The following is a 25111-nucleotide window of genomic DNA, read 5'->3' as shown; positions in this document are numbered from 1 at the left end:
CTGCACTCACACACCTGCACTTCCCTCCACCTCCACACACCTGCACTCACACACCTGCACTTCCCTCCACCTCCACACACCTGCACTCACACACCTGCATTTCCCTCCACCTCCACACACCTGCACTCACACACCTGCACTTCCCTCCACCTCCACATACCTGCACTCACACACCTGCACTCCACTCACCTGCACTCACACACCTGCACTTCCCTCCACCTCCACAAACCTGCACTCACACACCTGCACTTCCCTCCACCTCCACACACCTGCACTCACACACCTGCACTTCCCTCCACCTCCACACACCTGCACTCACACACCTGCACTCCACTCACCTGCACTCACACACCTGCACTTCCCTCCACCTCCACACACCTGCACTCACACACCTGCATTTCCCTCCACCTCCACACACCTGCACTTCCCTCCACCTCCACACACCTGCACTCACACACCTGCACTCCACTCACCTGCACTCACACACCTGCACTTCCCTCGACCTCCACACACCTGCACTCACACACTTGTACTTCCCTCGATCTCCACACACCTGCACTCACACACCTGCACTCACACACCTACACTCACACACCTGCCCTCACACACCTGCACTTCCCCTCTACCTCCACACAGATGAAAGGGGAGGTCTGGGTCCTGCTTGATCCAGGGGTCTTATTTTCTCACTTCAACCTGGTTCCCACTGGGTTTTGGCAGAGGCCCTCCTCTGAGCCCCCTGGTCTCGTGGTCCTGTCTCCCAGGAGAGATGCTGAAGGGAGCAGGATGAGAGGGTGGGCAGGGGTAATCTGGAAACTTCAGGGGGCCCTGGGGGCCCTGGAAGGGAGGTCCCCAGCTCCATGCTGGCGAGGAAGGGGTCTCCCCAGCCATCTGTGGGGCTCTGCTGCCCCCCAGTGGGCAGCTGTCTGCCAGACCCAGGAAGCTGCGCCCAGGGCCTCACCCTGCAGGCTCTCAGTCTCCGTCCCAGAGGGCTCTGGGAGGACCGTGCACCCTCCCTGACCGAGCTGGGCGTCACCAATGAAGGTGGTGAAGGACACAGGCAGCGTGAGCCACAGACTGGGAGGCCGGCAGCCGTGAGGGGCTGCGCCTCCACACTGCAGAAGTGCCTGTTCATCCCCGGGGCCCTTGGCTGGGGCCCAGGTGGGCACCTGGTGGCCTGGGGCGGGGCAGACGTGGTGGCCTTCTAGTTTGGTGGGATTCCTGGTCTGGGCAGGTCCCTACCCGGTGTGCCCTCCAGGACAAGCCTGGGAGGTGGCCACTGCCGCTTGTCACCCAGATGGGGAAGGCGGGCTGTGGGGCTGCCAGCTCCTGGTCCCTGAACTTCTCTCAGTGCCTGGACTGCAGCAGGGCCTGTCACACAACTGTCCCCAGGGGCTCAGACCGCCACACACCTGCACTCACACGCCTGGCACCTGGGTGAAGGGCACCAGCTAGGTCCACTCTTGGAAATGCTGCTGCAGCCCCTGGGAAGACCCAGGAGGACCAGGGAACCTCACCGGGCCGGGCCCTCCTGCCTGGGAACAGGCTCCCCGAGGTGTGGGCGAAGGCTGGCCATCAGGGAGGCCAGCCAGGGAGGCGCGCAGCGGAGCCTCTCCCACAGCAGCGGGGCCTCGTGGCACTCCCCCTCCGAGGAAGCACCCCCAGCCGTGAAGAATCTCGGTGTTAAGGAGGAGGACGTGATGCAAAGCCAGCCAGCCTGAGCTGCGACGCCCAGTTCCCCATGGCCTCAGATCCTGCCCTCCCCACAGAGGTCGGGAGCAGCGGTGAGCAGGACGGCAAGGGCTTCTTCCAGGAAGTGACCAGGAGGAGGACAGCAGCAGCTGGGAGGTCAGCAGAGCCGTGGCTGTGCCAGAAGGGGGCGCCCTTGCAGCAGGGAATGGGCAGGTGTGGGTGGCAGCCCTGGCAGTGCACTGGTGTGGAGGGTCTCTGCCCAGAGCCACGTGTGGGAGCCTGGGCCCCAGGGTGAGGTGGGCCCGGGGGAAGGTGATCAGGTCATGGGCTCCACCCTCCACAGGGCTGAAGGCTCAGGTCTTATCCAAGGGTGGGCTATTAGAAAGCAAGGCCACCCACACATGTGGCTCCTGCCACAGGCCACCATTTCTCCACTGTGTTGTGTCACAACTTGGGGATCCTCACCAGAGGCTGGCACCAGGCTGTGTGGACTTTCTAGCCACCAGAATCATAAGCTAGACAAACCTCTTTTCTTTATAGATTACCCAGCCTCAGGGTTTCTGCTATAGCACCTGAAAGTACAGGGACAGCTTCTCAGCAGAAGGGCCGTGCTCACACAGTGCAGAGGGTGACCCTGGGAAAGGCTGGCAGTGCTGCTCTCAAGCCTCCCCCGGGTGCTACAACCAGACTCCACCTGCTGGGGGCCTGCGGGCTGACATGTCTCCACAGGACAATGGCGACCATGAATAAGGCGGCAGTGGTCCCCACCCGAGTGGCCCGGCCGCGTTACCTCACACTTGCCGCGGAGGCCCGTCTCCTGCAGGCGGGACCAGATGCTCTGGATCCTCCCCGCATGCTCAGGGTGGCTGTTGGTGTTCCCACAGGCACACTGGTGTTTCAGCATCAGGGTGTCGTACACGAGGCCTGGGGGGGGACACAGGCAGCCGAGGTCAGTGGTGTGGCCATAGCTGGGCCAGCACCTGCCAGGAGGTGGCCCAGGCGGGCCCACAGCCCTGCTAGGGAGAGGAGAAAGACACCCTGAGAAAAAGAGCAAGTCCAACCCGACCCCTTGACCCACCAGGCCCTGAGGACGTGGGTGAGGCAGAGGCAAGGCCGCGCGGGTGGGCTGGCCCTGCTCTGGCTCCCGGCACTGCCCAAGGCCCCGGTGGGGAGGGCAGCAGCATGAGGCAGCGAGGGAGAAAAACGTGAGCAGGTGGCTGGCCCCGGGGAGCCGCCCCACACCCTGGGTGCCACCTGCATCCCATAGGACTGTGCCAGCTTCCAGCACAGGAGGTCTTGTCCCTTTAAGGTCCAAGTCCACCTAGTCACGGACTGACCTCTGTGCGGAGCAGCCCTGATAGCTGGCACTGTCCCAGGGGCCCGAGGGTCAGGGTGGTCCCAAATGGAGGGCTGCCGTCAGAGACCTCCAGAGGAGTGGGGACATGCCTGAGGGCACACAGACCCACACCGGGCTGCCCACAGCAAATGTGAACGAGCCCGTGGAGCTCAGAAACCTGCTGACCGCAGGACAGAGTCCAGCGCTGACGGGCTTGGGCTGCAGTGATGGGGGGACACTCCTGAGGGAAGCCCCGCTGACCTCGGGACACCGTGGGCAGCCTCATCCACACACCAGAGCTGCCGTGACGGACGCCACCCTGTCAAGGTCAGGACCACTGCAGTGGCAGGTGGCCCCTCTGCCACCAGGCCCTGTCCCTAGAGGAGCTCTGTCCATGGTGACATCTGGCAGGAGGGCTGCACTGCTGGTCCTGCTTGGGGATCCCAGGCTGGTGGTTCTTAGGTTGTGATCAAGGAACAGCCAGGATGAGTGGAAGATGCCCTTGCAGAGCTCACGGTCAGGGCCATCTGCTGGCTACAGTGTGCGTGCCCAGTGGGTGGGCACTTCTAGAGCTTGATGCTGAAGGGTCTCTGTCTATGCTCCTGGGAACACAGGCAGTGTTGCCAGCCATGGTGAGCTGAGGCCCGAGGTCGCAGCCACGGGGCCTGGCTGGACGCCTGGTGCTGTGTCGGCTCTCCCACCTTCCTGCTCAGCCTCTGAGAGCTGGGCTAACGGAGCCAGCACCCACACCCGAGGGATTCTGGGTGCTCTACCAGAGCCGAGTGCTGAAGATGTGACTTTTTGTTTAAAAAAGCTCAGCAGGATGGGTAGAGGGTCACAGGGACCCAGAGGCTCAGTGTGTGGGCAGGACGGCGAGGTGCAGGTAGATGGCCACTGCAGGACAAACACGTAGCCACTCAGCAGGTCTCCGTGATGAGCTCATGCTTGCTGACCCGTCCCCACAGACTGAGCCGCGGCGGACCCCACTGCTGCTTCACAGTCAAACCCAGCAGGGTGCAAGCTGAGGAGCAGCAGGCCAGGTGACCACACTGTGTGAAGGACATGCAGAAGCACTGTGTGGGCCCGGGAGGCCGCCCAGGGTGCCGGCACCAAGAGGCGCGGCAAGCCTGTACTCCTGCAGTCAGCTTCCCTGGGCGTCGACCTGTCCGCCCGCTACACAGACGTGAACCTCCAGGGCTGCCCTGCCAGACCAGGTGGGGCAGGCTTCCTGCGGCCTCAGGCACACTGTGCTTTGATGAACGTGTACCGACGGATCAACCCCAAAGTGACAACCCTGAAGCCAGGACAGGGCCTGAACACATGGGCCACCGAAGCCCCTGCCTGCCAGCGCAGGGCACAGCCACTGCCGGTGGCCACGGGCTGTGGGGAGGGGCGCCCCGTCGGGCCCCGCTCAGAATTCTGAGAATCGGTGTGCTTCCGTCAATGCCAGTGACCTGTGCAGCCCGGCTGGTCTGGATGCCGCAGTTGTCTCTGCCTTTCCTGGTTTCTGTGCGATTACTATGAGGTTTTCTCTGAATGTGACCAATGTCCTTCTAAGAGCTGAAGAGAAGACCTTGGCTGTGTCTGTGGGGCGCAGGGAAGCGAGCTCTCGGGGAGCGTGAGGACACTGGGACGGTCACTGACTCTACACCTGTCTTCCTGGCACCCCACGAGGTGGAGCACTGAGGCCGAGCACCGTGGCCACCCTGGCCATTCCGCTGTGGGGAGCCAGTGCTGCTCCCCTCTAGGGCTGGTGCAGGGTGCCAGCCAGGGAACAGCCTTCACTGGCTCTAGGCCCCGCGTCCTCTGCTGTGCTCCTGCTCCTTTCAGAAAGAAGCAAATCTACCTGCCTTCCCACAGAAGGGGACAGGTGGAGTGAGGGACAGGTGGGGTGAGGGACAGCGGCGAGGAGACTCGGGCCCCGGAGCTTGCTGGGCTCCTCTCCAGCACAGCTGTACAGTAGGTCAGTGGGGCCTGCAGGCCTGTGTCGGGGACATCAGCTTGGTTCAGCAAGGGGGTAAGTGAGAGAGGCCAAGTCCACTCTCTCGCTGACCCAGGACGGGCCACGTGGGCATGCAGGTGGAGGCTGCCGTCCCTGGACAGCCCACAGAACAGCACTGGTGTGGCTGCAGGCTGTGTGGCCTGAGCCCTCACAGTGGCCCTCTTGGAGCTCCAGCTGCAGGCAGCTTCCCACCCACCGCAGCAGGCCCCGCCCGCGTCTTACCTGTGGTGAACCTTGGCTTGGTGGGGGGCTCCTGGACAGAAACAGGGAAGGTGGCGGACGCTGGGGAGGACTGTGCACGGGACAGAGGCCTGTGGCCGCTGAATGACACTGGGACGCCAGCAGCCTCCATGGACGCCTGGTAGCTCCTCAGTTGGTGGATGCGCTGCTGCTCCAGCAGGAGGGCTTGCTGCGGGAGGGACAGCAGTCTGCGCCGCTGGCACGCCCCCTCCCACCCGGGGCCCCAGGGTCACACCCAGGCTGGGAACAGATGGGCCAGGCCCCACCCCGGGTCAGCCAGCCACAGACGGCCACCTTCCTGTGCTTGTGGCCATGCCAAGTGAGGTCAGGGTGCAGAATGGCAGGTGCGGTCTGCCTCGAGCACCCGGCCTCCTGGCAGGAAGCCAGACGTGGACAGAGAGCTCCAGCACAAGCCATCTCCTCCTCATGGTGAGCCCCAGTGAGGGGACACGAGGGCTTCTCTGAGGAGGTCCTGAGTCAGAAGGAGCAGCAGGGGTCACCCTCCAGGCTGAGGGCTCAGCCCATATGGGGTGAGGTGCACTGACCTCACCTGGGGACCCTGGAGGCTCATGGTGGCCAGGCTGCGGTGAGGCCCAAGCACAGACTGCTGTCCTCATCAATTCCCACTGGTCTTGTCTGGACCAAGAGTTTCTAATCTGGATGCCAAACTTGGCCAGAAAGTGATCACAGACACAGAAGGGCAGCTTCATTCCTCCACTAGCAGCTCCCCGTCCTGGGCCTCTGCCCACCCCGTGTCCCCCTCTAGGAAGGGAGGAACTGCGGGGGGAAGAGGAACATTCACTCGCAGTTCAGGGGCCAGGGAGGACAGAGCCAGGAGGGTGTGGACACGCCTGGGTCCCCCAAGGGACCTGGGTCCCCATCAGGACCTGGGAACTGGCAGGAGCACAAGCCTGCCCAGCCTCCCAAGGCCTCCTGCCACAGCCACAGGCCACAGCAGGGAAGAAGCAGGATGTCTCCACCCACTCCGGCTCACCCTGCCGGATGTGATGAAGAGACCACAGGGCCATGGAGCGCCAGGTCCACCTGCCGGAGAACCTGGAGAACCCGGGCCCAGCCCCTGGTTTCTGCCCAAGAAGTAGGGTCAAGGTCAAGGGCAGAGGAAATCCAGGTGCTACAGGCCTGGCTCACTGGCCACAGCGGGCTGGGCCTGGCTTAGTGACCCACTGTTGCTCCTGAGGTGCGACATGGCTACTCGGGGCAGGTCCAGTGCTCTATCCTATGCATACCTCTGTAAGCTGTACTGGGCCTCACCACACTCCCCCGGGAGGGTCTCATGCTGGACAGCTAGCCAGGCCCTCCTCCCAAGTGCATGCCCATCACCACCTCAGACACCAGCTGAGGCCGTGTGTGCGCAGCACCCAACCTGGCATCTGCGTGACAGAATCCTGAGTCTCAGTCACAGTAAACCTTCCTTGAGACCTTCTGGGCCCCACCAGAAACAGGGTGGGTGGGAAGGGCCGCCCAAGGGCTGGTGGGCCAGGGGTCGGCAGCTCTCGCCACCTGGGCTTCTGTTGCTGCTGTCACCATGAGTTCTACTGGACTTTGCAGGAACTGGAGAAGGTCACCTCTAGCCACAAAGGACAGGAGCACCACCAGGCCAGCTGCCAGGTCAGCAAGCATGGCTGCTGGGGACAGAGTCCTGGAATCCAGGCTTGGGCCCGGGGAGCCGGGAGCAAGGCTGCAGCCCACTTTCTGCATCTCCAGGGAGGGCCGAGTGAGCAGGGCCAGGTGGGGGGCTGGGCAGGGAGCACTCGCCACCTGCTGGAGCTGTCATGGCTAGGCAGTGTCACGGAATCCAGCCAGAAGGCTGGGGGCCAGCCAGTGGCCCGGGTGCCCCAGAAGCAGTACCCAGGCACTGGCCCGGCTGCTGGAACGCATGGCCCACAGCACTGCTCAGATCCGCTGGCTCAGCCCTGCTCCTCAGGAGGGAGCGACCTCCCCGGAGGCCGTCTGGCTTCTGACCTGGCTTCTGACCACTAGTCGACTATCCTAAGTACGCTCTTGCCTTGGCCACTTTGGTTTTCACTGGGACTTCACACATCATTCACTGGATTTCTTCATCTCTTAGGAGTCTGGGCGCGTGAATCAGTGCCTCACCTCTCACTGGCTCAGGACAGCCCATCAGAGTGCTTTTCTACAAAGCTGGACACCAGCATCTCTCTCCTTGGCCCCCAAGCTCCCAGCTGCTGCCCCGATCCCGCCCACCTTCTTAACTGACTCAGTCTGGGGTTATTTAAATCTCACCAGTGCCTGGCTTCTACGGACCTGAAGAGAACCAGCTCTAGGGAACGGGCTGTTCGCTGAGAACAGGTACATGAATGTGGGTGCCCACAGTTCATGCAGGACAGACTCCAGGCCAAGGTGGTTGGCAAGTGGCTGCCCAGTGACCGCCTGCCCACTGCCCTGCCCTGGCACCTGTCTGAAGAGCAGCTCCTGCTCAGTGGGTGGGCGCTGGCCTGGCTCCGCCTCCCGTGTGGGGTCCGCCTCTTCCTCATCGCTCTCTATGGGCTCCTGCTTCACCTGCACACCGGCCAGCGTGTGCGCCTCCTTCTGCCCTGGGAGCCGGTCCAGATAGGGCTCATCCAGCAGGGCCTGGTGCTCCCGGAGCTCCTCCTCCGTCTCCTCGGGGTGGCTCTCTGGCTGCCGTGGCGGCTCGCTGGGCTTGGGGATGATCTGCAACACAGAGGAACCAGCTCAGACTCAGAGGTCCTGGGCTGCAGAAGGCTCCTCCCAAGGCAGCACTTCGGGAGTGCACCAAGGCCACAGGCACCACGACCTGGTCCTGGGCTGCGCAGCACAGGCCCAGCCAGGCTACAGCTGGAGACAGATGGCACCTGGTGCTTAGAAGCCTCTGGGAGCGGGCACATGGGCTTGAAGAAGTCGCAGGTGTGGGGAGAGGCCAGCACCAGCTGCAGACACAGCTGTCCAGAGAAACACAGCCCCTCCTGCAGCGGGGGGCCCAGTGTGACACAGCATTGAGCTGGCAGGAGGGCTGGGGACAGGGGCAGAGGCAGGCACTGGCACTGCTGGCTCTTGGGGAAGGGGCCTGATGAGAAGGTGTTCTGGGGAAATGACAGACTGGTTCCTAAATCCCCACGCCCACACTTGGAGCTCCCCAGACCCAGGACCTGTGAGAAGAGGTGCTGTGACTGGGAGGGGTGCCTGTACAGCCCAGGGCCCATGCTGAGGGGGCCTTGCGGTGTGGACAGGGCTCTGCCCTCTGACTGCTCTGTAAGGAACCTGGGGCTGCCGGGATCTGGCACTTTCTAAATCACAGAGTGTGCATGCTCCTAAGAGTCCTTCCATACTTCTGCTGAATGTGTGCCCCGTACTCTGTGGAATGGGCTAGGTGGAAGCTCAGGCTTCAGTTCTTCTTGCCAGTTTCGGGGATGGTCCCTGCACAGACACACAAGAATCCTGGAGACTGTCACCCTCTACATCCCTCCCGTGCCTGCTGCAGGGAGACCAGGATTTCAGACCAAGTGTGGGCTTGTTTATAAACAGGTCTGGGCCGGGCATGGAGTAGGTCAGCCTGGTGCCAGGAGAAGGTGAGCTACCACGTGGAGGCAACAGAGGTGGCTGGCACATTAAAGACCAGCTGGAAAGCCAGTCACCGAGGCAGAGTGCAGTGGGAGTGTGGGTACCGTGTGCTGGTCAGAGTGCAGACTCCTGCAAAAGGCAAGCTCACAGGGGCCCGAGCACGGCACTGCTGACCACACACGTCACAGCCAGGTCCTGCGCACCCTCACCGCAGGTGCGCCAGTGACTACGCCATACCAGCTCGACTGTGGATCAAGCACACAGCGTCGGCAGACCCTCCAGTCACCCCTCAATCAAGCAGGAGCAGCCTGCTTCCAACAAACAAGGGGACGGCTCAGCCCAGCTCAACAGCCTTCCGCGGCTTCAAACAGCCACTTTCCAACATCCATCTCACCTGAAGGTTCTGTGATCCATGAACTCCACGTCTCCCTGCACACCCCACACCTCGGAACCCTGGCTGTACGGGTTAGGAGGAGAGGAGCCTGGTGGGTGCCACCCTGGCCTCTACTGCCTCACAGGACTTAAGTGCTCCTGCATCTTGCCCCCCACCAGCCTAGGGCCTGGTGCAGTCTGGCTGGGAATGAGGGGGAAACAGTCTTTATGGGAGGCTCAGGAGCTGGGGCAGGAGAGCAGGGGACCCAGAACTCTGGGAGACCCAGGGAGCCCCTGAGAGTGGCCAGAGTGGCTGGTGTGGGAGTCCAGGCAGGAGAGGGAGGCACCAAGGAGGGAAAGGGACAGGCAGGGTGGGTCTGGGAAAGCCTGAGCCTTTGGGAAATGGACGGAAGGCAGGGTGTAGAGCAGGTGGCCTCAGGGCGGAGAATGAAGGGACAAAGGCCCAGATTGCAGGGCTGACCACAGGGGGTGGGGCCTGGACCCCAGGGCTCAAGAGGAGGCCTATAGAAATGCCAGCTGGCCCTGGTGGGAGGCCAGGAAGGGCAGGTACAGCCTGGCCATGGAGACTGGTGCGAGCCTGGGGCCCAGGAGAGGGCCTGCAAGGAAGGGGGTCTGAGTCTGGCAAGTGGATGAGGTCTGCAGCCCAGCACAGAGGAGCACAGGAGGGGCTCGTGGACAGATGAGCCAGAAGCTCCAGACATGAGCCAGCCTGAGGGAGGCCCTGGCGACCAGAGCTGAGGGACAGGGCAGGAGGACCTGGGGGACCAGAGCTGGGGGACCAGAGCTGAGGGGCAGGGCAGGAGGGCCTGGGGGACCAGAGCTGGAGGACCACAGCTGAGGGGCAGGGCAGGAGGGCCTGGGGGACCAGAGCTGAGGGGCAGGGCAGGAGGGCCTGGGGGACCAGAGCTGAGGGGCAGGGCAGGAGGGCCTGGGGGACCAGAGCTGGGGGACAGGGCAGGAGGGCCTGGGGGACCAGAGCTGGGGGACAGGGCAGGAGGGCCTGGGGGACCAGAGCTGGGGGACAGGGCAGGAGGGCCTGGGGGACCAGAGCTGGGGGACAGGGCAGGAGGGCCTGGGGGACCAGAGCTGGGGGACAGGGCAGGAGGGCCTGGGGGACCAGAGCTGGGGGACAGGGCAGGAGGGCCTGGGGGACCAGAGCTGGGGGACAGGGCAGGAGGGCCTGGGGGACCAGAGCTGAGGGACAGGGCAGGAGGGCCTGGGGGACCAGAGCTGGGGGACAGGGCAGGAGGGCCTGGGGGACCAGAGCTGAGGGACAGGGCAGGAGGGCCTGGGGGACCAGAGCTGAGGGACAGGGCAGGAGGGCCTGGGGGACCAGAGCTGGGGGACAGGGCAGGAGGGCCTGGGGGACCAGAGCTGGGGGACAGGGCAGGAGGGCCTGGGGGACCAGAGCTGGGGGACAGGGCAGGAGGGCCTGGGGGACCAGAGCTGGGGGACAGAGGCAGGAAGGCCCGAGGCCATTGGCAAGGCCTTCTGGAAGGCTCAGCGCTGCAGTGGACAAGAGGGGCAGAGGGCAGCAGCCACACAATGGACACTGCACCAAGGTCCCTGCTCCAGGGGATGGAGGAGCAGAGGGGACCAGGCTGTGACAGCACTGGAGCTACTGCAGGAGGGAAGCAGGCTCGTCTGAGAGGGTGGCTGGGGCAGTGTGCTTAGAGGGACAAGCTGGCCTTCCCCCGTCTGTCTTAGGTCTGCAGTCTACAGGAAGATGGCAGGAACAGCAGAAGGCGCCAAGCACCCTTCACCTAGATACCCAGGTGCACAGACCCAGAAACAGGCCAGTGAGGGGGGCAGCGAGCCCGAGACCCACACAGCAGTGCTGTGGACAGCTGGCCAGTGAGTCCTGTCTGGCCTGTCCGGGGTCCCTCGTGCTCTTCGTGTCCTGAGTGGTTAACAGTCCAGGGCCCTGTCTTCGGAGCATTCTCGTTGAGAAACACACTGACCTGGACAGGGACTTGGGCGAGTGCCTGCAGGTGCAGCACCATGGGTGACAGTGGCCTCGAGTCCTCCTCAGAGGCCTGGTCAGCAGGCTTCTGGTTGTCTCCTTGCAACTCACAGTGCTGACTGTGGCTGAGGCCTCTTCTGTGGGGAGGGCCGAGGGCTGGGTGCTGAGGAGCTCAGACTCCAGCTTGGGCTTCCTGCCCTCCCTCACTAGGACGGGCGTGGAGACAGGAGCCTAGGAGCATGGCTGAAGATGTGGGCAAGGGAACGCTGCCCTTTTGGGCTCCCTGAAGACGTTCAAGTGGGGTTTCCAGCCCTCCTGGGGAGGGGGCAGGTGGATAGCCCTAGGCAGAGGAGAAGGAGCAGCGGGAGATGGCCAAGCCCAGCCATAGCAGGCCGAGGGTGCAGCTCTGGGGCATGAACACTCCCTCCTGGTGCCCTTCCCAGGTCTGCACACAGGGCACAGGCCTCCAGGAGAGGAGCCCGGTGCGGCAAAGGCTTCCCGGGGCCTCTTTGCCTGCTCCCTGGTGCATGGCTCACATCCTCGGGGCAGAGAGGCTCCTGGGGGGCCGCAGCCCTGCAGGCTCAGCTGCCTGCGTCAGAGCCCCATCCATGATGCAGAGCCAGCCTCGCTGGGCGCTGACGCAGGGCTGGCGAGGCAGGCCACAGCTGGACTCTCTCCTGCTCCTCTGAAATTCAGCTCCCTTCTCCTAGGCGAGCTGTGGCTGGGCCTCGCCACAGACTGCCTTCAGGAGGAGAAGCTGGCCACGGGCTAGGAGGAGCCAGTCGTGGCAGCGGCAATCGCACCACACAGCAGCCTGATGTCTAGAGGCCTCTGGGACACTAAGGACCTTTACCAACTGAGCAAGAACAAGACACCTCCATATTTGGAACAATAAATTTTTAAGAAGCCAGACTGGAGTCCAGGGCCAAAGCCACACAGGCGAATATGCCAATATCTAAACAGCTGGACACACTGATAAGTGGACAATTAAGACGTGTCCATGCTCTCACGTTGGAAGCTGTGAAGCCTGTGTGGGTGGGAACCCACCACCTCCGAGCACAGTCCCACTTTAGCTGCCTGGGAGTCGGGTGGGCCTAAGCTCCAAGAATGGCCCTGACCAGGCCCAGGCCGCGTGGACATCCTCCAGGGAAAGGAAAGGCACGACTCCCGTGGACAGCCAACAGACCTGGCAGCAGGCCAAGGGTGAGGCTGCAGGACCCACCCCACGTACTTAGGGCATGGGCGACACCCCAGTCCTGGCCCAGGGGACCTGAGGAGAGCCAGCTCCAGGGCCATTCCCCTGGGGAGCCCAGGAAGCCAGAGTAGCCCATCAGGCTGCTGGGGACACAACGGGAGGGCTGGGTGGCCTCTCCTGCTCTTGGTGACATCCTGGAGGTACTTGCAGCGGCCAGCAACACCACGCTGCCTCCCCGACTGTGCCAAGCACGGCTCGCCTTGCCAGAGCCGAGCTGCAGTCCCTCGGGGGCACAAGCTCCCAGAATGACATCCGCAGAGACCCAGGGCAGAGCAGTGGTGAGAGTTGCTAGACAAGATCCTCGTTTCCCGGGCGCCGCAGGAAACACTGTACAAACGTGTCAATCACCTGCCATTGCTACTGTAAATCCATCATGTAACAAAACCCAGTGAGATCACCCCACTCCTGAACTGCTCTTTTCAAGAATTCACCGCATGTGAACTGGTGTCCCCGCCTTCCGGAGGCCTCCCGCCCTGTCACTCACATGGAGCCAAAGGAGACTAGGCAGCTGAAGCTGGCTCTGGGAAGACGCGGGAGGCTTTCTGACCCCAAGCGCAACATGTGGCCCATGCCCGCCATGCCCGCCATGCCCGTCGCCCAGAGTGCAGTTGTGAGCGAGGGACGGGGACGCAGCAGTCCCCCCTTCTGCCAGTCAGTGCTGTCCGGCAAAAGGCCTCTGGGGCTGAGAGGCCCTGGGGTGGGTGGCGAGCGAACATCCTGTGCCCACTGGGCAGGAGACGCCTGGTCTTGGCCCATGTGGGGCATCTAGCTTGGGGACGTTGCCACCTGAGAGCAAGGCACCCAGGGGCCACCTCCTCGATCATGTGCCTTTCAGCCTGCAACAGAGGACGCAGCAGGAGAGACCTGGCGAAAGCCACCACTGTCTCAGAGCAAAGGGACCCTTGAGAAGAGCCTGGGCCAGGCTGGAGTGTGGTGATGGTGCTGCCCGCTCAGCGCTCCCCTCCTGGCCCTGCCTCTGCACGTGGTGGGGTCAGGATCCTGGCCTCCCAGAAGACTCTCCTCCCACCGTCCTTCCTCATCCTCATTCCTCAGGGAAACAGAAGGCCTGGACCTGCCAACAAGAGCCATGGCCAGGTGCTGCGGGAAGACAAGAGTGAAGAAACCTCGAGTCTGCCACAGCCTCAGCACTTCCTTCAGAAAACCACAGGTTCCCTTCTATTATCTCATCCTCTTATTTCTTTCTTGTAACAACTTTATTGAGACATATGGTAGTTCTCCTTCATCTGGTTTCCCATGGCCAAGCAAGGTCCAAAAATATTGAATAAAAAATTCCAGAATTAAAAAACTCCTAAGTTTTTAAAACCTGCCTCCTTATCTGAGTAGCATGATAGAATCTCACACCAACCTGCTCTATCTCATCCAGGATGTGAACCAGTCCCTTGTCCAGTGTATCCACACAGAATATGCTACCCTCCTGGTTAGCACTCAGTAACAATCTCAGTTATCAGTTCAATTACTCTGGTGTCATAGTGCTTTTATAAAGAGTTCAGCACTATCCACCATTGCAAATAAGAGGGGTCTACTATAATTTATAGATCATAAAATTCAAACCTTTAAATTGCATGAATCGGTAGTTCCCAAACTTACATAGTTGTGTAGTCACCTTTCATCATCTGAGAACACTTCTATCATCCCTAATAAGAAACGCTGTCCCCACTGGCAGTCACTCCCCAGCTTCCCACAACACCCCCCTTGCCGTCTCTGGCCTGTTCTGGGCAGTTCACACCAGGAAAGTATCCAACATGTGCTGTTGGGACTGGTTTGTCCCACCTGTGTTACAGCTCCCCACGTCACAGCGCTCCACTGGTGGGACGTGGGTGCTGGCTGCTTGGTACTGAGGACCAGCGTGTGTGTGGCTGTCTCCTTCCCTCCCGGAGGAGAGTGGCGGGTCCTGGGTAACTTGGAGTGCAGCCTTCAGAGGCATCACAGGGCGTCCCCAGCAGCTCACTTCCCCTAGTGCTAGGGTACTTGCTTCTAAGGCCAGCGTCTGACGAGACCTCACTAAGCACCTGGGTTCCCCTCACCCAGCATTGCAGCACACAATCCTGCCACTTCCTCCTGGAGGTGGCTTTGGTGACTCCGGAGACTTCTATTGGTACAAGGACCTCTGCGGGCTCTCCTGGCCCCAAACACCTCTGACAGTGTGAAGGGGCTTGGGAAGGATGCTTCTGGGACAGCACCACTGTAAAGCTGGCGTCTTCAGCAGTGGCTGGAGTGAATCCCTACTCGGTGAATGGTCTTAGGAAACCCAGGAAAGAAGAGCTGACCACGTGGCCCACCCCCCGCGTTGTACCAGGCTCCTGGGCCGGGAAAGCCCTGGGCCTCTCCCCGTAGCTGCGTGAGCTGCTCCCGGCTGTCCTCCCCAGTCTCCAGCCCACGTGCCCGGCCTGGACCCACCTTGCTCATGTGCAGCTGCTGCTGCTGGAAGTGCTGCTTGTGCTTCTCCAGGAACTGCTGGTGCTGCTGCTGGATCACCAGGTGCTGCAGCGCCTGTGCGTTCTGCGGCAGTGGTGCCGACTGTGTGCGCCCCAAAGGGCGGTGCTGCCGCAGCTTGTGGATGGATGGGGACACCCGGTCCGTACCAACCAGGGGCTGTGAGTGGAGGGGCAGCGTTCCCAGGCCTGAAAGATACCAGTCTGAAGATAATATGGAGGAAGAAACAGCAGAGGGAGAGAGAGGAGGAAGAGAGGGGAGGAGAGAAGGCTGTTGAGTGACTGATGGAGACGACCGTGACGCACACCTGGCAGCCCAGGCACCCTCTCCCACGGGGCCACCAGGTGTCCTGCTGAGGGGCTAGTCCAGCTACAGGCAGAGCTCACGTGGGCTCGGGCTTGGAGAAAGAGACTATCATCTGGAGGCTCCTGAGGATCAGGTCAAGGCACTGAATCAGCGGTTCTGCACAGAAGAGGCAGCTTCAAGAGGTCGGGGAACACACTGCCCCTGGGGACTGGTCTGTCACTTCTCCCACAGGGACCTCTGTGTCCAGAGCACCCATGGAAGCAGGGTGTTCTAGCTCTGGTATGCACACCCTTACACATCCCATGACCAGCACGAGGGAAGGTCTGTGGCCAATCTGCAGGAACTCAGAGACAAACTGAGAGCAAAACTTGCCACGAGACACCAGGCCACCTCCAAGGCCCTGAGCTCTGCTGGGCTGCACTGCACCTTGTTTGGTGCACATTCACTGTGAACCAAACCCAGTGGCTGTGGGAAGGGAGGAGAGGAAGCAGGCAGAAGGAAGCAAGTCTTCTCCCGGAGCACGGCATGGAGAGCAGAGACCAGGTGCACTCAGCAGCTGCAGGGAGGCACAAGTGAGCGCAGGGCTGTGGGCACAGCATGGGGACAGAGGGATGGGCAGCTGCAGGGCCAGGCACAGCCAGCCCAATGCAAGGAAAGGTCTTTGGAAGATGGCACTTGTATCCATACGCCTCCTGCACTGCCCATCCAGGGTGCTGCCTGGGGAGGAGGGAGGCCCCGTTGCAAGGCTGGAGCCAATGCTGAGGAGCTGGGCCTCTGCCCTGACCGAGCTGTGGAAAGCAAGCTCGCAACAAGGCCGCGGTCCACAGGGGGCTGGGGCCACCTGTGCATCCGAGATGCTGCACAGTGCCTGAGAAACCACACTGCACTCTGAATTGAAACCTCCTGTGGCCGGTGGCTCCTGTACCCAGTGTTGCTGTCCTAGAAGAGGACAGCTTGCTGGAACCCTGCTCAGGAGGCATCCTCCCTCAGGAAGATGCCAAGAGACCTGGAATCAGGGCCACATGGCAGGGAGTGAGGGGAAGGGCCCGGGAGATGCTGGGAAGGGTGGGCAGGGCCCTGGGGCAGGGTGTGGGAGGCGGAAGGTGAAGACTACTATCCCAACCAGGAGACCCACACCAATGGGAATGGCAGGTGCTGGTGCTACCCTGCAGGGACTCAGGTAGTTCATATCTGAGCACCCTACCTCACTGATGGCAAAGAGGCACACAGACTACAAGCGACCTCCCATGTCAGAGGAGGCTAAGTGGAGAAACAGGCAGGGAGGGCTGGGCATGAAGCAAAGCCTGGGTCTAGGGTGAGATCTGCACTCAGGGCTGGAGTAGCATCTCCTCTGTCCACATAGACACTCAGAGCCAGTGCACCACTCCTGCCCAGACCCATGGTGACCACAGCCAAAGCTTTAGGGAGCAGCAGCAGCAGGATGCAAGGAAGCCAACAGACCCCAGAGCTAGCCCCACAGGCCTCTGGCCAGCACCCCACCACGACAGGCACAGGGCTCTGCCCACTGTGGGTGCATGGCTGGCCAGGCCAGCACTGAGGTCAGTCCAAAGGCAAATTTTGAACAAGCCCATAGATGTCCAGGAGAACAGCCACTTGAGCTAAGGACGTCATGGACAGGCATGCGGATCCAACCCATGGGTGTATGCTGGACAGCACCACAAATCCCAGCACTTCTGAACAGCTCTCCTGCTGCTGTCACTAGGTCATCACAGCAGCCTTCTCGTTGTCCTCTAAATCGTGTTTTTCTAAACATAACCGTCCTCAGCACACATTTCTACAGTGTTTTGTTGCCAAACAGAAACCAATTATTTGCCCAAGTCAATTCTGTGCTTCCAATATGTGCTCACCTCGACCCACACAGAAACCCTGGCCAGAGGGCTCCTCCTGGGAATGAGTAGAGGGGTGCCTGGCACCTGCCTGGAAGCAGCAACCGAGCTGCTTGCGGTTGAAGGTGGCCCAGTCACAGGCCAGGTGCACACACAGCACTGGCAGGCCTGGAGACAGATGCCCTGTGCTGTCCCGCCTGCTCCAGAAGCCACACAAGGCCCAGCAGGAAAGCCCCACACTGCCAAAGCCCTGGCTACAGCACGAGGCCCACATGCTCACCTGTGACGAGGGACGTCTGTGCAGGCGGCTGCTCCAGCAGGACCATGTGCTGCAGAAGAGGGTTGTGAGCCGCCCCACCATCCCGCTCCAGAGGAGAGGCGCTCAGGTAGGGGGTGAGGTGGGTGCCGGGGAAGAGGGGGATCCGCTGCTGGAGGGCAGGAAGAGCCAGTCGCTCAGCCTCCTGCTGGCCCGCTGCACCCTGGAAAGCACAGCCAGGGATGTCTGGGCGCAGGGCCACGACCGCGCCCCGAGCCACAGACCCCCGGAGGCTGACTTACAGCAGCAGGGCCGGTGGCAGGAAGTCCCAAGGTGATGTTGGGCAAAGACGGTGACGTATAGAGGGGGAGTGGGGCGACCGAGCCTTCTCGAGCCACAAGTCTGTGCGCCAAGCTGGTCTGCAGACAGAACACAGTGACCGTCACCCTAGAGCCTCTGAAGTGGTGCGCACCTGGAGAAAGGTGGGCGCCTGGGCCATTCCCTAGCAGCAGTCCTCGGTCTTCTCGTCACTGCACCTTGCTCCTCATTCAATTTGCTTGTACACCATAAAACAAGCAGAAGACAACTAGGACAATACAGTAAAAACACATTTTTGTGGCTGGGAATATCTTTCCAAACATGATAATGAATGCAGAAATCATTGAAAAAAAAAAAACAACCCTGCTCTCCTTCCTAGAAGGCAGAAAACTGTGGCTATCAGCATGGTACAGGGCAGACAGAGGTTCATATGCAAAGTGCTCACAAACCAAGGAACAACCCAAAGTGAGGAAAGTCCACAGCCGAAACCAGGGACCACAGAAGATATCGTACTAAGGGGGAATAAACTCATGAAGAAAACACGCAACGTCATCAGCCGTCTGAGAACACGCTTAAGGACTGAGTGCGTGGCGACAACCTGATTTTGGGCACTGGGGATTGAACCCAGAGGCACTTAACACCTGAGCCACCTCCCCAGCCTGTTTTAGGTTTTATTTAGAGACAGGGTCTTGCTAAGTTGCTGAAGCTGGCCTTGAACTCATAATCCTCCTGCCTCAGCCTCCTGAGCTGCTGGGATCACAGCATGTTCCACTGTGCCTGGCACACTGGCAATGACTTTTTAAAATGCTAATACCATCTTGGAACAGAGAAAGGGAAACACATTACTGGAAGATGGCAAACTGTGGTGCTTTCTGCAGAACAATTTGGCCATATATCAAAAGCCTTAAAAGTGGAGCTGACCTTGATCCTGAAACTCTGCTCTTAGGATGCGGTGTTAAGAAGGATTCCTAAGGAAAAGGCCCATGTGCACACAGGACCTGGCCACTGGGCTGCTCATGGCAGCAGCCTCACAGCTGCGATGAGCACCTGCTCCAGCCACACGGCATTAAATGAACAAAGGTGCGCCACACACTCGACTTGCAAGAGGTCCAGAAATGCCCCGATGAGCATTATCTGGATGCTCTTTTGTGATCAAGTTTTAAGTAGAAAAAACACGTCATAGAATCATGTACTTTCTAAAACTGAGCTCAGACTACTCAAGCGTAAGCCTGAGGAAGTAGCAGAGGACAGATGCTACTCCACCCAAGTGCAGCATCTCACCCTGGACACAACCTTTGCTTTACGCCTGGCCCTCCCTGCCTGTTCCTCCAGATGCCGGCACTTAGCCTGCTTGCAGAATGGATGGGCTTGGCAGGGGCCCAGGATTTACTTGGTCTGCACCACGCACAGAAGACCCATCCAAGTGCACTCTAAAGGAAAGCAAGAGCCAACTATGGTTCAGCTAGCATGGTGGGCAGGCAGGAATCTGCATGGCATGTGACTCGACAATTCCATCATATCACAAAGGCAGAGGGGCAGCTTGAGTACTTTAAAATTTCATTTACAAGAAAACAATTTATGAAATGAACATCGGGATAAGTTGAGGTAAGGGAGGTGATCTGTCTGCAGCCCTGCTAGAGAACATGGGGCGGGTAGCAGGAGGGCACCTGCAGGATGCGATGGTCTTTCCACAGTGCCCCCAGGGCAATGGCCATCTGCTGCTCATGCCCGCAATCTGCACGCTCAGCCAAGGTATCCTGTTGGAGACCAACCCCTGCCTCACCCTGCAAATGCTCACCAGGAACTTGCAGCTGTGTCCCTGGAAGGACACTGACAGAGCCTCTGCTCTCAGAGGAACTGCTCTGACCGCCCTTGGGAATGGCCACATATTGCACAGATGCCTATGCACAAGGGGTGACCATGTGGCTTCTGGGATAGGCTTTTCCTAGACATTTTTTTTTTTTGGTGAGGGGGGTTCAAAAGTGAAAGATATATCTGCAAGTCATGCTTCTGAGAAGACGCCCGGGCTTGCCCAGGACAGCAGGGCTCTCCCTAAGGAGAACTGCTCGTTTGGAAGTTGTGATTCCTTTATAATCAACATTTTTTTTTTTTTAACCTAGTCACTCTGAGAAATAAAGCTGCTTCTGTGAATTTGCCCTTTTGAGAAGAAGTGGATGCTCCTGCTGTCTCCAGGGGGCACCTGGGAGCAGGCCCCGAGCTCTGTCGCTCCAGGACGGGCTGGTCTGCTTTCTAGCAGAGGCACTGGCTTCCTCAGAAGCCCAAGGGCCTGTGGCTGGAGCACCTGCACCTCAATTCTGGCTCCAGAGCTCTGCTTCCCCTAGAGGGCCTGCAGGACATGGTGGTCTTCCATAGTGGCCTCAGGGCAATGGCCAGAGGAAGCAGAGAGAGCCAGGACCACCATGCCACCTCCATTTGCACCAGCTGCCCCACTAGGGCAGTCCTGCTGCCTCTGGACCACATGGGAGGACGAGCCAGCCCTTGGCCAGTTAGCAGAAGCTCTGAAAATCACCAATCCTAATGGCATCTGAGATCCTAAAGGGATGTCCATGTGTGGTCCAGCATCACAGGCCACCCCCACCTGTGGTGATGAGCATCTGAGGTGAAACCTGGACGGTCAGACTTGTATAGTTCTTGTGACCCCTTTTATATGTCTCTGAGTTTACAGTAGCTTAAGTCATATATCCCACAGTTTATAACAATCAATATATAACTTAAACCAGAACCATACAGGTCCCCACAAAAAGGCACTGCTACGATGTTTCCAAATGCACACATCAAATGAGCCTCTGTGCCCATGAGCAACCCTGGGACCTCCCAGGGAGGGGTGAGAGCGCCCTGGGGACTCCCCAGGGAGGGGTGACAGAGACCCTGGGGGACACCCCAGGGAGAGGTGACAGCGACCCTGGGGACTCCCCAGGGAGGGAGCGACTTCCAGCTGCATTCTGAGTTCACTGTAGGCAGAGCCCAGCTGTGGCCTGCTCGCAGAGGGCTGTTAAAACATCTAATAAGTAAGTACATACCTAAACTGGTCGGTTGAAGAGCACAGATAAGAAGAGAAATTGAAGTATAACGTAAAAATAAGAGGAACAGGAACTGAGGAGCCCAGAGACAGCGACCCTGGGGAATCCCTCCCAGCCGTGGCCCTCGTCTCTACAACACCTTTTATACACAGAGGGTTGGGACTTTAAACGAAAATGCTAAGCCCGCGTGTCCCAGCTTGGATCTGCCAACCTTTGGAAGGGCAGCAATCCTTTCTAAATATTTAAGAAGCAAACAACTACACTTAATAAATTGCAGCCTCTGTAGGTTGACGCTCAGAACACGCGGGAGGCTCGTACGCTCTGCTGCACGCGGCCCTGCGGCAGGCAGCCTTCCTGGCCAATCCATCAGAAAGCTCGCTGCTGAAGCAGCCCCCGTGCCTCTCCCAGGCCCAGCACCCTGAACCCTCCAGACCCTTGTATCCTGGCTGGCCCACCTCTCCCCACCAGCTGTGGAGCTACCCTCCCTGTGCTGGCCCTCGGGATGGGGACGCTGGACAGTGAGCACAGGGGATGAGGGTGCCGGGACCTGTTGCAGCCAGGCAGGGGCGACCCACAGCACTGGGTGGGTGCACCCTCGTCTGCTGAAGCTCCAGCGCCTGGAGTCACCCCCCGAGTGGCGTCAGAGCACTCCTGGCCCATGCTCATTGCTCACACCCTCCCGGATCACTGCACCCCTCAGAGTGCATTAAAAGCAGGGTCAAAGAAGGGGTGCTGGGTCTCATGCCTGGAGCCCTTGGTTCCCTGTCTGCCCTGCGGTGCCAACCGTGGGGGAGCCGCCCGCTCCCCGACTCCTGCTGCTCAGTGCTCCTTGTGTCTCCCCAACGTGACCCTGTCGTTCTCACCCAGCAACTCCTCCCACAGGCCTGCTGCCTGCCAGGACCCCGTGCATGTCACCTGCATCATGACACCCTCTGTTGAACATGCTTGGGGAGAGATGGGGCTGGAGGGCCCCGGGTGTGTGGAGAACTAGGGTGCTCATATTTCAGGGGGGCTGCGATGAAGGTGGGGAGGTAATGCCCAGAAAAGCTCTCCCCAGGGCCACCCCCATGCCAGTTCCCCTTGCCCCATGCTGGCCAGTTCAGGGTGAGTGTAAGGGTTGGATGGCACAGAGCAGGCATGCCACTGACTGGGAGTACACTGACCTCGGCTGGGACGCTGGGCACAGCAGGCACGATGCCATTCTCAGTGCTGACGTTGCCGGAACTGCTGTTGGGTGAGCTGGGCCCAGACCCCGGGGCACTGCTGCACGCAGAGTCTGCAAGTGAGAGACAGTGGCTGGGGCCAGGCCCGGGGTGGCAGCCGCCTCTGTCGTTTTCCGCTTGCTAGCCTGCTGGCCCGCACAAATCCCAAGCAGAAAGAACATGGCCACGACTCCAGAGTGGGCAACAGGAGGCTATCCCGATTCCTCGGCCTTGCTGCTACCTCCTGGTGAGTCTGTAGAACTCAGGACTCCGTGCAGCCTCTGCAGAGCCCTCTGGGGAGTGCTTGCTATCAACTCCATGGCTCCCGTGCATTTCAGGACGGTTTGAAGCACCTGAGAGGTAAGCTCCTAAACATTTATCAACATCCTAGCAACAACAGACTAAGAACGCAGAAGCCAAGCAACTCCCCACGGCGGAAGGTCAAGTTCACTGTGCTCACTAAAAAGCTAGTTAATGAAGAAGCTCTCCATGACTGCTGGGAATGTCACCCCCTGGTTTTCCCAGGATCAGCAAGTGCCCAGCAAAAGAGCCAGGGGCCTGGGCAGGCTCCAGCTGACCACGACTTGTGAGAGGAGCCAAGGCAGGTCCATCTCTTCTCACACGGGCCCCTGGCCCCCACTCTGGACACAGCAGGGACCCTGAGGGGGGCTGGGGAATTCCTCCTCTGTGTCCTGACCCTGAGCACACAGTACCTACTCATCCAACTGGAGAGCACCCCAGCCCACAGGAGGCTGCTGTCCACAGAGCAGACTGAAAACTGGCTTCAAGGGTATCCCTGGGTGACAAGGAAGAGGACGGGGATAGATGGTGGGCATGGAAGCCACTGTCCCTTGTGCTCCACAGCAGGCAGGTTCAGCTCCAGCAGCTGCGCTGTGCTGAGCTATGAGGTGGGCGCCATCATTATCCCCTCTGCACAGAGAAAGCTGAGCCAGTAATGTCACCTTCCCTAGGCCACCCTGCTTGCGGAGGACACCAAAGGCGAACTCTCCTCAAGTTGATGTGGGCAGGCTGAAGGCTCACGTCCTCTGTGGACCGAGCTACCCACCCAGGAATAGCTGGGCGGCCACATTCCTGAGCCAGCGCCCAGGCCCTACCCCCTGCTCCTGCCATCTACCCGACCTTGGCCAGCTCCTGTCATAGGCCCCTCCTGCCCCGCTCCTCTCTCGTGCCTCTCACTCACTCCATCTACCAATTGCCAACTCCAGAGCGTGGCTTGGCCCTCTGGTGGCGTCACCTAGGCTGAGCAGGTGTCCGCCATCACTCGGCCTTCTCCTACCCCTGACTCCACATTGCCATCCTAGGAGTGGCCTTGCCTGGGCCCTCTTCCTGACAGTGTCTGCAGGAAACCCTCTGACGCTGCCTGGCAGGAACAGGTGGCCGCTCCACTGTGTGCACACGGGCAGGGCAGCGTGCAGCCATGAAACACAGTCACCCGACTGCCACCCCCTTAACCGACCCACTCAGGACTCTGACCTGAGGAAGCACGCGCCCTGCAGGACCACGGTGGACTGTCTACACTGGTGAGAGGAGAGGCCTGGCAGCAGGGCTCGTGCTCTTCATCCAGCCTGAGTCTAACAAGTGGCAGAGTGCGAGGCTGCCTGTCCGTGACTTCCCGCACGTGGCTCTCTCCTGCCCCAGGACTCCACCACCTCCCCGCTGTGTGTGGGACCACCTCCCTGCAGCCCTGACTGTCCTAGCTCCTCTCCAGCACTGTCTCCTCTGTCCATCAGACCACAGTTCAGAGGCCGCCTTCTCCACAGCTTCTGGTCTCACTATGCTACTTGCCCACCCTGCCCTGGGGCTGCTGGGGCACACCCTTCATCCAGCACAGCTCAGCACTAACCAGGCCACCCATGTGACAGCCGGGGGTCCCCAGGAGGCTATAAGCTCTGGGAAGGCAAGGAGCTTGTCTCACTGCTTCTGTGCCCAGCTCTGACATTTACATACCATTAAGCAGTCACTGGGTGACAACAGGTGTGACACTCAGAAGCAGCTGGCTGAAGGCGCTATCTTAGCAACCTTTGGCTGGGACGTTGTGGGGTCCCGTGTACCAGAGCCTGAACAAGCCTGCGCTCGGGGACAACGTGCCTGAGTGTTGGAGCAGTTTTCAGCTGAGTCCTCCTAGTTTATCAGACTGATGAGACGCTGGGCTCCAACATCCCTTGATCTCTCTAGCCAGAAACTCTCTACACAGAACCACCAGAGGAAAGAGCCATTCACAAAGGAAGACAAGGACGAAACGGGCACTCCCAACGGCATGAAGGCTTCAGCTCGAATGAGTCCACAAAGGCCAAGGCCAGGGCAGCTGGAGAGCCCTGGAGCACGTAGGGCAGGGATGGCCAGGCCACGTCCAGAAGGGAAGCTCTCCTCTCATGCCTCAGGGGAGGGTTGTGCAGAGACCTGGCCATTCACCAGGAGGGGGCCAGTTGGGAACCTCTCCCGCCTCTTCCCCAGCAGCAGCACGTTCCCCAGGACACACTGGACACACTGGACTAAACCGGCCCAGGGCACTCAGGACCAGCCCCACTCATCCCGGCCCTCCAGTGCTCCTGGCCTCCTCTCCAGGTCATCTGGGAGCAGCCCTTGTTTCCTGGTGCCAGGACTTTGAAAAGTGGAGGTGCACCTGGAGAATCGGACCTGAGGTGCTGGGGTGCAGCTGGGGGCTGTGCTCCCTGAGTGAGGAGCTGGGGTCCACCCAGGGCACAGGGTGCTGAGTGGATGCACCTGGGGGACTTGGAACTCTGGAGATGCTGGGGACACCTGTGGAGGGGGACTGAGGAGTCATGCTTCTGGGCAGGTGTGTCCTCAACAGGCAGGAAGTGGCCCAGTGGGCCCTGGTCCTCACAGTGGGGTGTCTGGGCAGGGGTGCTCGTGAGGTTGCTGCCCTCAGAAAGGGGCTGGGAGGGGGTGCTGACCCTGCCTGTTGGCATTCTGCTGGTGTGGACCACTCACGGGGCCAGAGGCACCAAGGTACCACAGTGGAACAGCGGAGCCCCTGGGTGTTCTCCTGCTAAGCTCATGGACACTGCTCTGTGAGCAGGGGGAGCGGGCAGGAGCAGGCAGCTGACCATGAACACCTTCAGAGGAACCTCAAATACATGTCCCAGGACACAAGGCGCATCACGTTTCCATGCCTGGGCCTAATACCTGACCCAGGGAGCGGGCACCTGTTGAGGCATTCCTGGTACTGACCCTCAGTGGCCTGCCTGACACTCTGGGCTGACGGC

The 25111-nt window shown here is 60.3% G+C and overlaps 1 protein-coding gene across 5 annotated transcripts in view; it reads right to left on the bottom strand.

Moving 5' to 3' along the window:
- The window catches only part of Hdac4 (histone deacetylase 4), a 257766-nt gene that overhangs the window by 35338 nt on the left and 197317 nt on the right, over positions 1-25111 (bottom strand). For 3 of the 5 annotated variants that reach the window (XM_027951670.2, XM_071619494.1, XM_071619496.1), the window contains exons 9-15: positions 21825-21937; positions 17605-17721; positions 17327-17525; positions 14858-15096; positions 7704-7961; positions 5250-5436; positions 2480-2613 (exon numbers count right to left, since the gene is read on the bottom strand). In XM_027951670.2, the coding sequence (XP_027807471.2) occupies positions 2480-2613; positions 5250-5436; positions 7704-7961; positions 14858-15096; positions 17327-17525; positions 17605-17721; positions 21825-21937 (1247 nt within the window). The remainder of the gene's footprint in view (positions 1-2479; positions 2614-5249; positions 5437-7703; positions 7962-14857; positions 15097-17326; positions 17526-17604; positions 17722-21824; positions 21938-25111) is intronic. The other 2 variants (XM_071619495.1, XM_071619497.1) reach the window with 1 other exon arrangement.

This window comes from Marmota flaviventris, chromosome 11 (assembly GCF_047511675.1).
Source record: "Marmota flaviventris isolate mMarFla1 chromosome 11, mMarFla1.hap1, whole genome shotgun sequence".
In the NCBI taxonomy this organism is placed as follows: Eukaryota; Metazoa; Chordata; class Mammalia; order Rodentia; family Sciuridae; genus Marmota; species Marmota flaviventris.
This window is presented reverse-complemented; position numbering and strand designations above follow the sequence as displayed.